The sequence below is a fragment of the Orbicella franksi genome, chromosome 11 (assembly GCF_964199315.1).
Source record: "Orbicella franksi chromosome 11, jaOrbFran1.1, whole genome shotgun sequence".
Lineage (NCBI taxonomy): Eukaryota > Metazoa > Cnidaria > Anthozoa > Scleractinia > Merulinidae > Orbicella > Orbicella franksi.
Window position 1 is genome coordinate 23695254 of NC_138155.1, and position 14464 is coordinate 23709717.

The following is a 14464-nucleotide window of genomic DNA, read 5'->3' on the forward strand; positions in this document are numbered from 1 at the left end:
TGGGCGAGACACTTTACTCTCAAAGTACCTCTCTCCACCCAGGTGTATAAATGGACACCGGCTAACTCAATGTTGGGGGCAGCCCTGCAATCGACTAGCATCCCGTCCAGGGGGGAGTAGAAATACGTCTAGTTGCTTCATGTTACGGAAACTAAGAAAACACCCCAGAGTTCACTTTGCAAGCAACATAATTGACGTAAAGACTGTCTACAATGATAAATAATCGATTTTTAAAATTACAATTGGACCAGACATATCAAACAGGAATTTGGACATACTGGTTTCCAGGTTAAATAAATAAATATACATTTATATAGCGCCATTTTCCACTAATTGTCCATGGCGCTTTACAATACTTTAAAATTAAAATCCTAATTCTTTAAAAACCTAAAATCCTAAATCCTAAAAGTTAAAATCTTAAGAATTAAATACGCTATATAATACAATTAGGTTACAAATAAAAAGTAAAAACTACAAATCAAATGCACGCTTAAAAAGATAAGTCTTAAGATTAGCCTTAAAAACTGCCTCTGATGATGAAAGTCTGATCTGGAGGGGTAGTTTATTCCAGAGCCTTGGTGCCGCCACGGAAAAAGCCCTTTCACCATACGTTTTAAGATTTGCTCTAGGCTCATCAAGCAACCTGTTGTTTGAAGATCTTAGTGTCCGACCAGAAATGTTAAATCGCAGTAGGTCTCTAATGTAATCAAGGGCCAGTCCATTCAGAGCTTTGTAAGTTAACAACAATATTTTGAAAATAATCCTAAAATGAACTGGCAACCAATGTAAGCTCCTTAGTATTGGTGTGATGTGTTCCTGCCTTCTAGTCAAGGTAACAAGGCGAGCTGCTGAGTTCTGTACAAGCTGAAGTCTATTAATCAGATACTTTGGGAGACCGTACAGTAGGGCGTTACAATAGTCCAAACGCGATGTTATGTAAGCGTGAACAATAGTCTCAGTAGTACTCTGGGATAGGTATCGCCTAATTTTAGCTATACTACGAATGCGGAAAAATGCGCTCCTACAGGTTATTTTAACGTGTTCTTTGAAATTCAAACATTGATCGAATGCAACTTCTAAATTCCTGGCCTGTTTACTAGACTTGATTACTTCATCACCAACTCGTATATAGTCGAGGGCTGGTCGTGGACGATATTTAGAACTAATAACCAAAAGTTCAGTCTTATCCCGATTTAACTTAAGTTTGTTGCGCAGCATCCAGTCCCCAATGTCCTTAACACATAATTCTACTGCCATCTTTGAGCTTGATAGATGATTAGGACAGTTGGACGTAAACGACAAGTACAACTGTGTGTCATCTGCATAGAGATGAAACGGTATGCTATGCTTTCTGGCTATGTCACCCAGCGGACTTGTATAAAGGGAATACAACAAGGGTCCCAGTACAGAACCCTGTGGTACCCCGTAGGGTAAATTCTTCTTTGACGATTCAATTCCATTAACAGAAACAAACTGTTCGCGTGAGTGAAGATACGAATGAAACCAATTAAGAGCAGTGTTCCTAATACCAAAGCGATTCCGTAGTCTAGATAACAAAATCGAATGATCGACAGTATCAAACGCAGCCGATAAATCGAGCAATAGTAATATAACCGATCTGTTATTGTCAATAGCCTTCAAAATATCATTTTGAACTCTCACAAGCGCAGTCTCTATACTGTGATGAGATTTATATGCCGACTGAAATTCTTCTAATAAGCCTTCATTATCATTAAGGTGGTCCATTAATTGTGCTGCAACTGCTTTCTCCGTAACTTTGGATAGAAAATATAAATTCGAGACAGGACGAAAGTTAGAGAATAGTTCATGATCAGCTCCACTCTTTTTCAACAACGGCTTCAACGTGGCAACCTTGAATCTATCAGGTACTTGGCCACTCGTAAGAGACAAGTTAACTATACGAGTGATCATTGGAAGCAGATAATGACGGCACCCTTTGAACACTGAAGATGGAATTGGATCAAGTGTACAGGACTTTGAACACAGGTGATTCACAAAACCAGATACGACCTCCTCAGTGACCAGTTTGAATTCACGTAGCAGCTGACCAGCTAGTTAAGATGGGATGGAAACTGGGAAACTGCAAAACCAGAGCGAGGGGGGAACCCAGAACAAACTAAAGAGTCCCTCTATTTCTTAGGAGCAGTCTTATCTGTCAGGCAATTACCAGGTCATTGGAATTGATGATTGACGAGTAGATTAAGCCTCGATTGGAAAGCAACTGGAGCCCAGGCTCGTTATATTGGGAACGAAGTTGAATTCAAACTCACTACAGTGGAGTCAAAGTTGTTAGTCTGCAAACCCCCATTCTCTTCCCCAGCACTACTCATTTTAAAATGTCGTTACGATTCGCGAAGAGGCTCTGGGAATCAACAGTAGCAATTGCTCTGGGAACTGTATAGCTAACTTAGCAAGTTTACCATACGCATCAAAAACTTTTATGATGACAATAAAACTACTCTTTTGATATTTCCAACTGAAAGACGCTTTTAGCTACAATACACGTTACAATCCCCTCTCGCCTCTAACAGGAAAACGTCCTCTGATTGGCTACAGAGCGTTTCTATTGCGTGACTTTCCAACTGAAAGACGCTTTTAGGTACAATACACGTTACAGTTCCCCTCTCTCCTCTAACAGGAAAACGTCCGCTGATTGGCTATAGAGTTAGACTGTTCACAGCTTCTCTATTTACGTTCCCACAGCATTCCTCAGTGTCCCAAACTTCCACTTGTTTTTCTATAGCTCAACATGTTTCTACCTCTCAATTAACCGACATAATATGACTAGCAAAAAGGATACAGCTACAAATGTTTGAAAAAAAAGTAATACATCAGCCTTGCATGGAAAAATGCCTTAGTCAAGACCAAAAACAGTCACTGATGTTGTAAAATTAATATTTGTTTTCTAAGATGACTTATGACACATATGATGCAATTTCTAAGACAAACGAGGATTAATATATTAGTATTCATTTTTTTAGTTAATTAATAAAAGTTTAATATTTGAAACAAACTGGTACTTTCAACTGAAAGACTGATGATACACCTAGTTTACCTCAGGGTCACAAATTAATATTGTTTACAGTCTATCGCATGTAGACTGCCAACCTCCTAACTTTCAAGTTTGTCAATTGTAATCCGTGTTAATCCCTTTTAATCATCCTTATTATCTCTTTGAACAGAGTTTTTCTCTCTTAGTAAACTATTATTTTCAGGTTTCCTTCAATTTAAAGGTGACTTTGTACGACGCCAAAATAACTCAAAATACCGTGACTAAGCTCCTTTAAGTGTAATGGGACTCCAAATTTTATAATCAGTCATTTATGTAAATGTGACTATTATGGTCCATGTATTACGGAAAGGTCACATAAGTTATTACTTGTACGATTAAAGAAAAGAGTTTTTATTATTTGTGCCTGTGAAAACCAAATAAACTTACAAGTTAGAAATGAGTTTGGTAATCGTGTTGGAAATTTGAACACTAGTGTTACGTAAGATGTCAAAAAATGTAATGCTATTTTCAAAAGAAAGGTTTTGTAAAAAGAAATCCAACCTGACAAATGAGCCAGGTACATACACTTCTATAGTAGCAGACTGGCCATTGTAAGTGGTGTAGAAGCATCGGTTATATCGAAAACACTCCCCAAATTGCAAAGAGGCTTTAAGTTCAAAGTTCCTTTGCAAGATGCCTTAAAGCCACAGCATGCATCAGCACCTGTTTACGCCAAGGTTTTCACAATCCATTGGCCTGATTGCTGGTTTTGTCCAGTTTGTTTGCTTGCTGATGCTAGATAGGCATCTCAAAAGGCACCAGAGGAAAATTCAGTTCTAAGTTCCTTTTACATAACCTCTTTCCATTCTCGCGTTTTCACATCAAACTTTTCAAAAGTAAGAGTTACCGGTAATTTTTTGGCTGTGGTTTGACTACTTAACCAGTTTTTAGTACAGCATCTACTGGCATTGACGCTGGATAAGCTGCCTCCAAACATGCTTTGCCTGATGATTTAGCATGAACCGCAGTGGCATTCCCACATTCCCTCAGCTTACAGCTGGTGATGTGACTACGCTATTAAACATTATTAGATTATGAGCTTGAGATTTCTATCGCGTGATCTCTCGTCAACTATCACGCGAAGTCATTGAGTTCTTGAGCTCTTCAGCTCATAATCTAATTGTTTTAGTATAAATCTAGTATAAATCAAAACTTTATCTGAATCCTCTTCACAGACGCTTTGAAAACGCCAAGAAACGACCGTTATTTTGTTAACAAGGGCACAGTCTGCTACGCTATCATAGAATAGATAGTGAGCAGCGTAGCCAATCAGAGAACGGCATTCGTGATAGAGCGCTAGTAGATTTATACTAATAAACAATTATTTTCAAAAGTTTAATCCTCTTGATTTGATTGTCCATGAAGGTTTCCAGCCGATGATTGGTCCTGCTCTTGCATCATCACAAATCGCACTAGGTAAACATGTGTAAGACAAAGCTTATTATCATGACTTACAAGGGTTGGACCTCCACACTACCTCCACTCATCAGAATCAACCAAAATTGGGCATTGATAACCCGAATTGCCTGGCCTCTATGAAGTACATCATGGTAATTGTAATTACCATAATATGCCTTTAGCACAGGGGGGGGCGGGGGGGGGCATTTTCAGATCATCAAAATGAGGATCATAAGTAGCAAGGAGCTAAAAGATCAGATTATTGTCTAGGTAAACAAACCTCTGAACAAAACTCGTACCTAAACTCATTTAGGACTTTCTATGTTGATACAATTGCCACAATGCAAAGTTGCAAGCCAAGTTGCATAGCAGAAACTGTGCAATTGGTTTTCAGGGACCTGGTTGTCAAAAAGGGTATCAATGTTTGGTAATAATAATTAGGTCATCATTATCAATGCTCTTTATGCCAGTAGGCGCATAAGGCCGTAACATTCTGTTTCCACTGTACTGTGCTACCGCTCTCATGGTGTTCCAGTCAATTCACCCTGCCTGCCGCCGATCTTCCTGTACTGTCCTCATCCAGGTCTTTCTAAGTCTTCATACTGCTCTTCTAACTTCTTGTCTCCACCCTAACACCACCCTGCAGTAACTGGATCTTTCTTGCCAACAGCGCAATGTCATCTGCAAAGTCCCGCAATGTCCCGCATTGTCACGTGTGAAGTCCCACCTAATGCCTTTTCTTCACCGCTCTGTTGTTTTCCTCATCTCCCAATCCACAAGACAAGAAGAAACAGAAACCCCGACATGACACAGCCCTGCTTCACTCCAGATGATATTCTAAACCAGCCTGTCAGTTCACCTTCATCCATCACTGCACGTTCAAATACTTCACTACATTTATAACCTTCTCTGGCATACCATACAGGCCATCACAATGTTCCATAGGCTACTTCAGTGGATGGAATCAAACGCCTTTTCGAAATTGATAAAATGTGCATACAGGGGTGCCCTCCATTCACATGCTTGCTGCAGTGTGTTTCTGAGGATAAAAATCTGCTCGGTGGTACTTCGTCCCTGCCTAAATCCGGCCTGTTCCTTCCTAAGTACGCTATTCAATGCATTCTAGATCCGGTTGATTACCACTCTACCTAATGATTTGCTTTTATATAAGCTTACCTAATAATTAGGTAGGCTTACATCGCAAGGCAGATCATTTCTTGTTTTAATTGAACTGTCATTTGCATCATTACGAGCCCTTTTGCCGCTCATCTTCATGTGCAAATCGTTCCAAAGGGCCTACCTTTTCTGCATTGATCCCCAACAGGCAAACGTGGAGAAACGAAAAATGAACGTTTATATACAGCCGACAATTCACGAAATACGCCAACACAGACAAACAACTGAGAATTAGAAGCACGGGTGCGGCGGGAATTACCGGAAAACGGTGAAAGGCGCTCGCTGACCAAAGACACTTCGGGCTATGAGAAGGTGGGCCGGCACAGCGGTAGGGTCTGGATGGGGTTAACTAGCCAAAGAACACTGACAGCTGACAAATACCCGAAAATTTAACTGAAAACTGACATTTACGGTCAGATTTACTGAGAACTGACAAAATGTTATTCGTTTGATTGAATGTAACCTTTTCCTTTTACTTTAATTAACATTCGTGCTGTTTAGATTAAATTTAGAGTTTTATATTTTGAGTCTGTAAATACTAATCAATTTCATAATCATACTGTCTGTTGCATGATCCTCAATATTGAAGGCCACTCCACACGCTTCAGGCATGAAAAATATTGGAAAGCTTCTTTTAGTTGTCATAATAAAGTTGCCAAAGGGATCTAAAATGAAGAATTGCCTTCCATTTATTGCCCTGACAAAGAATTTTACACCACACAAGTAGCTACAAGTGGTGCGGTGAATCACAGCAGCTACACATAAAGATGCATTAGTTTCTGAACACTGCCACATCATTAAGAGCCAATAAGTCACCTTATTTCAATGTACAGTCGAGTACTCCGAAGGAGAGAATTTTGCTATACATTTATAAGCGTTGTTTTCTATTCGGCTGAGCGAAGCGAAAGAGAATGGAAAGCTTCTCTGTCACAAAAATGCAAAAAAACATTGAAATAGGAATAACGGAATCTCACCCGTTTGGAAATAAAATATGCACCATGTTTGAGGGATGTTCAAAAGTAGACGCATCCCAGACGATTATGTTTTTGTAGTCAACGTGACGATGCTAACATAGAGGAATGCCTTTGTTATCCACATCACAAACCAAGACTACTTTAGGTAATGGAATAAATCCCAGGGGGCCGAAGGGGTTTAAATCACAGAGCAGCTGTCGCGGTTTTCACTCAGTACTTGAAGAAAGTGGTAATTTGTCATCATACTGTGATCTACCACAAGTTCCAACGAAAAGGTAGGAAATAATCTGATCAAGCATTGATTCAACAAACCAAGGCAAAAGTTTTGTTTCAAATGTATCATTACAGAGAATTCTTTTCACCATTGAGGCTAAAAATTCACTCAACTTGTTGTCTAAGCTTGAAGAAGGCCTGGAACAATTTAATACCACAATCTTCCAGGAGACATTTTCACTTAATGAGTGATACTACGGAAAGGTCCTACATTAGAAAATGAATTTTAGATATAACACGATATAACACTTAAGAAAACATATATTCAAATCAAAGCTTAAATGGCTATTGATATCTTATGAATTGCAAGTGGTACTATGGAGTTTTCATACTGTGGAAGCCTTCCCTGCAGCCACGCTCTCGTTAGTAACTAGGTAAAACTCTGTTTGAGTTGTCCTTCAAGCTTAAAAAAGTCTTCGTATTTTCCTTTGTTTTTACTGACTGTTTTAAGCTCTTGTAAGGAGACTTATTAAAGATTCTGATTCGCAAACGTCAACAGTTTGATAAAAGTATACATTTAATGATCACTGATTTACCCTAATGTGACATTGTCTAATGATATTTACTCAGCTGGAGAAAGGGTGTTACCATGAGACTGGGGTAGAAAGATTAAGGCTAACAAGTCTTCCTCCGGTTGTTCAAAGCCGGATAGCAAATGATATCCACTGCATCAATCGCCATCCAGTGGATGGGAGTTTACAAAACAAACTACGCTATTAACTTAAATAAAGTTATTATTATTATTATTATTATTATTATTATTATTATTATTATTATTATCGTCCTCACGTAATGTTTGCTTAGAGTCCTTAGGGCCGAGACCAAACCATGGTCCTGGGGGACTAGGGGATAGCCAGTTGTTAGCTTGATAGCACCCTCCTCAAAATGTGCGCTGTACCTAGCAGGGTTATCTTTTGTAGTTCACTGATGCTTAATTGGCCGGGAATTCTTCCAAAATAAGTTTCTAGTCCCTTTTTGATAGCTCCAAGTGCTCCAATGATAACTGGTATCGTTTCCGTTCTCATGCCACACATTCGGCTTGTTTCGATTTCCAAGTCCTTATATTTGGATAGTTTTTCACTGACTTTCACGGATGTGTTTCTGTCTGATGGTACTGCCATGTCAATAAATTTACAGGTTTTCGTTTTGTGGTCTTTAATCACTATATCGGGTCTGTTGGCTGTTATTTTCCTGTCTGTGTGTATTGGCATGTCCCATAATATCGTGACATCCTCGTTTTCGGTAACTGTTTGCGGCTCATGGTCATACCACTTTTCTGATGTCTTTATATTATAGTTGTGACAGACTTTCCAATGTATATACGCGGCTGCTTTATCGTGTCTGTGGGTATATTCTGTTTTCGCAAGTTCAGGACACCCAGACACGATATGGTCAATTGTTTCGTCGTATTTGTTACACATCCTGCATAGGGGGCTAGTACCGTCTTTGATAATGCTGGCGTGGTATGATCTGGTAGCTAGGCTTTGGTCTTGGGCTGCGATTATGAATCCTTCCGTTTCTGCCTTCAGTCCACTGCTTTTGAGCCACTGGTTGGTTTTGTGGTGCTCAACATCTGCCTCCTTTATTCTCTTTGGGTATCTTCCATGTAGGGCTTTGTTCTCCCACTGCTTTGTTAATTTTTCTTGGGTCTTATTTCGTGCCATTTGTTTGGTTCTCTTTGCATATTTGGTGGTTGTTTCTTCTGCTTGTTTATCTGGTATTGTTAGGTCTAGTTCGTGTTTGAATTGTTCTGCTTGCCTTTGTATAGAGTACAATTTCTTTCTGCCATCATGTTCTTGCACTAGTTCGATTAGGGCATCATCAGTGTTCTTTAGGTATGTATCGAGCCCTATCGTGGTTGTTTTGTAGGAGGCTTCTAATTGGATAAGACCCCTACCACCAGCATTTCTTGGGAGGTAGAGTCTGTCTACATCTGCTTTTGTGTGATGCATTTTTGATAGGGTGAGTAGTTTTCTTGTTTTTGTGTCTAACCTCTTGATTTCACTCATCTTCCAGTCGATTATGTTAAAACTGTAGGTCACCAATGGGATAGCTAAGGTGTTGATTGCCTCAAATCTATTGGCAGCATTGAGCTCCGTTTTTAGGACCATCCTCACTCTGCGGTAGTATTCCTTCCTCACTCTTTCTTTCATCTTGGCATGCTGTATACCATCACCTTCATCCACGCCAAGGTATTTATATGTGTTCTCTTGGTCTAGTTCCTTGATACAGGTGTCAATGTCAAGTTGTAAATCGGAAGTTTCTGTCAGCTTTCCTCTTTTGAATGTGGCTTTAGCGCATTTGTCCAGCCCGAATTCCATCTTGATATCATTGCTGAATGTCTTTACAATATTGAGTAGGCCGGTTTGCTGGCTGTCACTTTTTGCATATGTTTTTAGGTCGTCCATATAAAAGAGGTGGCTGATTGTTCTACCCTGGGCTTCATATCCATAAGCGGTTGCCTTTAGTAATGAGCTCAGTGGAGCAAGGGCAAGACAGAACAGGAGTGGAGAGAGAGAGTCTCCTTGAAAGATTCCACTTTTGATATTGATAGGCCTTGATGTTATTGACCCTTCAGCGTGGTTGAGGTGTAACGTTGTCTTCCAACATTTCATGCTTTCTGCGATAAAGTTGACAGTCACAGGGCAGATCTTATAGATTTCCATGCACTTTATTATCCACGTGTGAGGTACACTATCAAATGCTTTCTTATAGTCTATCCAGGCTGTGGATAGGTTCTTTTTCTTGGTCTTACAGTCCTCCAGAATCATCTTGTTTATCAGGAGTTGGTCTTTGCATCCGTAGCTCCCTCTCTTACAGCCTTTCTGCTCTGATGGTAGGAGCTGGTGTTCATTCAGGAAAGTGTATGTTCGTTCTGCTATGATGGATGTCAGAATCTTATACATCGTAGGAAGACAAGTAATCGGTCTATAGTTCTTTGGGTTTTTTGTTTCTTCTGTTTTTGGTAGTAGATATGTAATACCTTCAGTAAGCCATTCTGGTGTTTCTTCGGGGTGTTCAATAACCTTTGTGTAAGCTTGTGCTAGCTAGGTCTTCATGTAAGCTGACAAGATGTTTAAGCCAGAAATTAGAAACTTTATCCTTTCCAGGTGATTTCCAGTTGCTGCTTTTGTTGATAGCACAGGTGGTCTCTTCGACATTTATTGCTCTCCATGATTGGGCCTTAAGGTCTTTGTGCAGGTCTTCTTGCCCTTTTATCCATGCATAGTCTTTGTTATGTGATTTTTCTTTCTCCCAGATGTTACTCCAGAAATCCAAAACTTTCTTCCGGCTGCGGTGGTTCATCCACACTAATCTTTTTCTTTCCCAGTTCACGGTAGAACTTTTTCCCGTCCTCTTTGAAGACCTTATTTTGCCGGAAATGTTTGTTTCTTTTTTCAAATCTCTTTATCCTTTGCGCCTTAGCTTGTATTTGTTATTTCAATTTTTCTTTGATAATTGGCACATCCCCAGGTTTTTTGATGTCATAGCGTTTCTCAATCTCTTTCCTTTTTCTCTCCCTGATGTTTGAACCGTTCTGTATTTCCGTCAGAATCGAAAGGTCACTTCGCTTTTTTTGGATCTCTTTCTTAATTTTTGCTTTCCAAGCAGGCTCTTCTGTTTTTTTGTGTATGCGACTGTGTTGTCTTGGTTTTAGGCCTATTTTCTCTGTTATTATCGAGGCAGTGGCGTATACAATTTGGTTTATGCCAGTTATAGTGAGTGGTCCATCGATGCCTTCTTTGATTTCTTTAATGGCTTTGTTGGCTGTGTCAATTGTATCACGGGCACGGCGATCTTTCTTTATCTTTGGCAGGAGTGGCCTCTCAGTCATTTCCTGCTATTTGACTGTTTCCCACTTTCTCAGTATATCATTTTTCATTGCTATCATACTCTCCTCTTGCTTCGTTTCTGTAGGTTTTTGTGTTCTTCCAGCACTTTCAGGTAATGTGGAAGTGTTTTCGTCCACATTTGCTTCAACCATCTCTTGTTTGTCAGTGTCTTCAATCCCAAGTATTGATCTGTTCAATTCCTCTGGAATGGAGGTGGTTTGCCTTACCTTTGCTCGTATGGTTTCAAGTTCCATTTCAGTGAGTCTTTTACTCTTGATAATGTCCCTGCGAACATTAGCGAGTTTGTTTGCATCAAGGTTTGGCCTTGCTGTGGGGTTTTGTAGCCGCCAGATGTTATATGCAGCCTTGGTGGTAGTAGTCTCAGAGGGGTTATTCGTAGCTTTGTAAAATGCTTCCATCACTTGTTTATACTCCTCTCTAGTCCATTTCTGTCTAGTTCCTTTCAAGGGATTTCCGGTGGATGTAGCTAGAGGGCCTCTGTGAGGGTTGTCCTCGTTGTGGATGTCCTCTATACTTCGTGAGCGGAGTTTGTTCCAGTAGCTGACTTTTCGATCCCAGCCTGGTTCCCCGCTGGGGGACGCGGCCCTTGTTGATCCGCGGGACGACCGATGCGGCATGAATTATTCCTAGTACGACTTTTCATATTTGTAGTGCTCGTAACCCAGAGCAGGGTGGCTGCGAGGTTGCTAGCACTTGCCAAAGGTGCCACCCCAGACTCTGGTGGGCGGGAGCGTCCAATTTCCCGAAATAGGCTAAAGCGTGAGCTTGTCCTACTCCACGCCCATTATTATTATTATTATTATTATTATTATTATTATTATTATTATTAACTAGGTAGAGATGAAAATCATTCATTTGAACTGCGGAGAAAGATTTGAAGACATGATTGATCATCGCAGTTGTACACACAACTTAGACAGTTGTTGCGAAATTAAAGCCCGAAAAAAAAAATCAGGCTTGAACGGGATTCAAACCCATGACCTCTGCGATACAGGTGCATAACACTGCACCGTTCAAACCCGTCAGTCGATCCTGTTCAAGCCTGAATTCTTTTTCAGTCTTTAATTTCACAATTGCTTAAGTTGTGTATATAACTGCGATGATCAATCATGTCTTCAGATTGTTTTTCTGTTGCAGTATAGACAGTAAACGTACGTACGACAATGTACTCCAATCTTCAACTGTCCCTGCTGATTATAATTCTGGCAACCATTACAACGCAAGGTGCGCACCCAGAATCCCAACAGAAGAGTGGAAAACATGTTCTTGCCAAACGCAGTGAGTGTTTCTTCACGTGTATTTATGACTACCATATCATTGTTTAAATTTTGTTTTCACTAACTGTGGTTTGAACATGACAATGACAATTAAATGATTGCAGGGGTGTGATTCTTGTGTTAAACGAATGTTTTCCTCTTTACAGGGGTTTGTCTTGGGCCTATTGCGGATTGCATCAACAAAAATAAACCTTGTCAATCAGGCAAGGTGGAATGTCCTGGTTTTTCTTGTAACCGGCTTAAAGACAGATGTTGCTGCACCTAGTAAGAAACTACCGAAAACCTAACTAATATCAATTTTGTATCATCAGGGATTTTTTTTTCTTTTCTTTCTTTGGGCGGGAGAAAGAATTACGGTCACGTCAGTCGGCTCATGTTCAACACACTTTCGCCCGCCCTCTCCCTCTACTAATGTCCCTGTTCTTTCACTCTTTTTAAAAATATAACCACAAATATTATTATGCGAGTTCCATTCTAGTTGCAGGACGATTTTAAGGACCATTAGGAATGCAGAAACATTGATAAACTGTTTACAATTCCCAACACTATCTTTTTGTTCCGCTTTATGGCCGTTCAACAGCACGTACATGTCCAATTAAGTTATATGGCCTCACACCACACAACATAATACCCTTGTGGGGAGAAACGACAGTTTGAACAAAAACATCAGTTTTCTAGACTCGGTTTTCAGAAGACAGAGGCTCGGTTAGCTATACATGTACAAGCAGGGGTAATGATAGAATCAAAAAGGTCTCCAGCAGTTGTTTCCGGAAAAAACTATCTTTGTTCTGGGCGACTGAATTTCACTGCTCTGAATTTCATATGCTCAAATTAAAGGGCAACCAACATTGCATCAAGTTTAATTTCTGCCCCCGTGCTAATTGCAACTTTAAATTTTCGTCTTTTTCAGGTATCTGTGAAGGCAGTAATGTCTGTTTCTCTAGATAAAATGACGGCCTGAATTTAGAAACGAGATTATGGTTGGCTGACACTAAACTGACAATGAACCCTAAAGTAATTAGATTAAATTCGGGTATTTTAAAGGCAGAACTTATATGCATAATGTAAGAAGATGATAAATAAAGGCTGTGTCATTCAAATATGTTTCGTTTATCTCTACACTATCAATGATATTAGAAATCAGTGAAAACAAGAATGTTGGCTTTTTGGGATGAATACATACATACATTTATTGTTGCTCTCTAAACTGGGCTGATTTCAGTCCAAATTTCCTTGAAAGTGTTCCTCAGTTCATCGTACATTTACAAGATTTAACTGAGAAAGTTTTATATTCAGTAACGGTTTGCGCATATTGAAAAGTTTAGCCTCAATTTTTCAAACTCGTCGTTTGTAATCCGTGTTAATCTTCTCCATCCTTAGCCATCCTTGTTCCTTTATGGTTTATCATAATCTCTTTGGTATTTTTTTATCTTATTAAACTGTTATTTTCAGGTTTCCTACCATTTAAAGGTAACTTTGTATGTGGCCAAAATAACTCGAAATACCGTGACTGAGCCCCTTTAAGAAAACCAGTATTGTCTAATTCGTATTATTTTCTCCAACTTCGTGACCCGTTCTAGATATTGAAATTAAACACTAAGAGTAGCAAGTTGACCATACGCATCAGAAACCTTTATTATGATGTCAATAAAACTACTTTTATATTTTTCAACTGAGAGACATTTTAATCTGCAATGCACGTTACATTCTCGTCTTCCTTCTATAACAGGCAAACGTCCTGTGTTTTTGGCTACAGAGTGTTTCTATTGCATGACGACAATGCAAACATTATTTCCAGGCTGATAAACATTGTGTCAGTCGAACGCATCTGCTCCTGTCAAGGGTTCAATTAATGGCTGGATTATTCTTATTCACGCGACTACATTTTTCAGCCAAGCAGGGATTTTTTTTTTTACCTGGAGCCGGGCGTAATAGGTGCCTGCTATATGGGATTGACAAACTTCATTCAATAGTATGCAGTATAGCTCAGTTTAAAACGTATGAAGGCGACGGAGGCAAAGATATAGATGTTAATGAATAAGGATGAAGTGCTGAAACTTTCAGTCAGTGATAAGTAAGCATGAGCTAGCTTAGATATCTTTTAAAGACAGACAAACAGAAGAAAGGATTGCGATGCTGAAGGCGAGTTACAGCTTGAAGTCTGATTTCAGTGCAAATTCAACAGGTCATCATACATTTGCAAGGTTTATCTGAGAAAGTTTTGTGTTACTTTAAGAAAACCAGTATTGTCTAATATGCGTATTATTTGCTCCAGCTTCGTAAGCCGTTCATTGAAATGTTAATATTTGTACGAAAATTTAACACTAAGAGTAGCAAGTTGACCATACGCATCAGTAGCCTTTATGACGTCAATAAAGCTACTTTTTTTACTTTTTAACTCGGAGACATCATTTGAGCTACAAGGCAGGTTACAATCCT

General features: G+C 39.5%; 2 protein-coding genes across 3 annotated transcripts; one reads left to right on the top strand and one right to left on the bottom strand.

The window, feature by feature from the left end:
- Positions 1–338: 338 nt before the first annotated feature.
- On the bottom strand, positions 339–9800 carry LOC145502224 (uncharacterized). Its single transcript, XM_081481480.1, has 2 exons — positions 8336–9800; positions 339–2072 (listed from the first exon to the last, which is right to left on the bottom strand). The coding sequence occupies exons 1-2, from the start codon at positions 9798–9800 to the stop codon at positions 472–474; spliced, it is 3066 nt and encodes a 1021-aa protein (XP_081337606.1). The 3' UTR covers positions 339–471.
- On the top strand, positions 6796–13110 carry LOC145502962 (small cysteine-rich protein 8-like). Of its 2 annotated transcripts, XM_081482380.1 has the most exons (4): positions 6796–6896; positions 11886–12026; positions 12172–12289; positions 12936–13110. In XM_081482380.1, exons 2-4 carry the CDS (start codon positions 12009–12011, stop codon positions 12971–12973), a joined length of 174 nt encoding a protein of 57 aa, XP_081338506.1. In that variant the 5' UTR covers positions 6796–6896; positions 11886–12008; the 3' UTR covers positions 12974–13110. The 2 variants fall into 2 exon arrangements, with proteins under 2 accessions (XP_081338506.1, XP_081338505.1); XM_081482379.1 differs by lacking the exon at positions 6796–6896 and having other exon boundaries at positions 11631–12026.
- The last annotated feature ends 1354 nt before the right edge of the window (positions 13111–14464 follow it).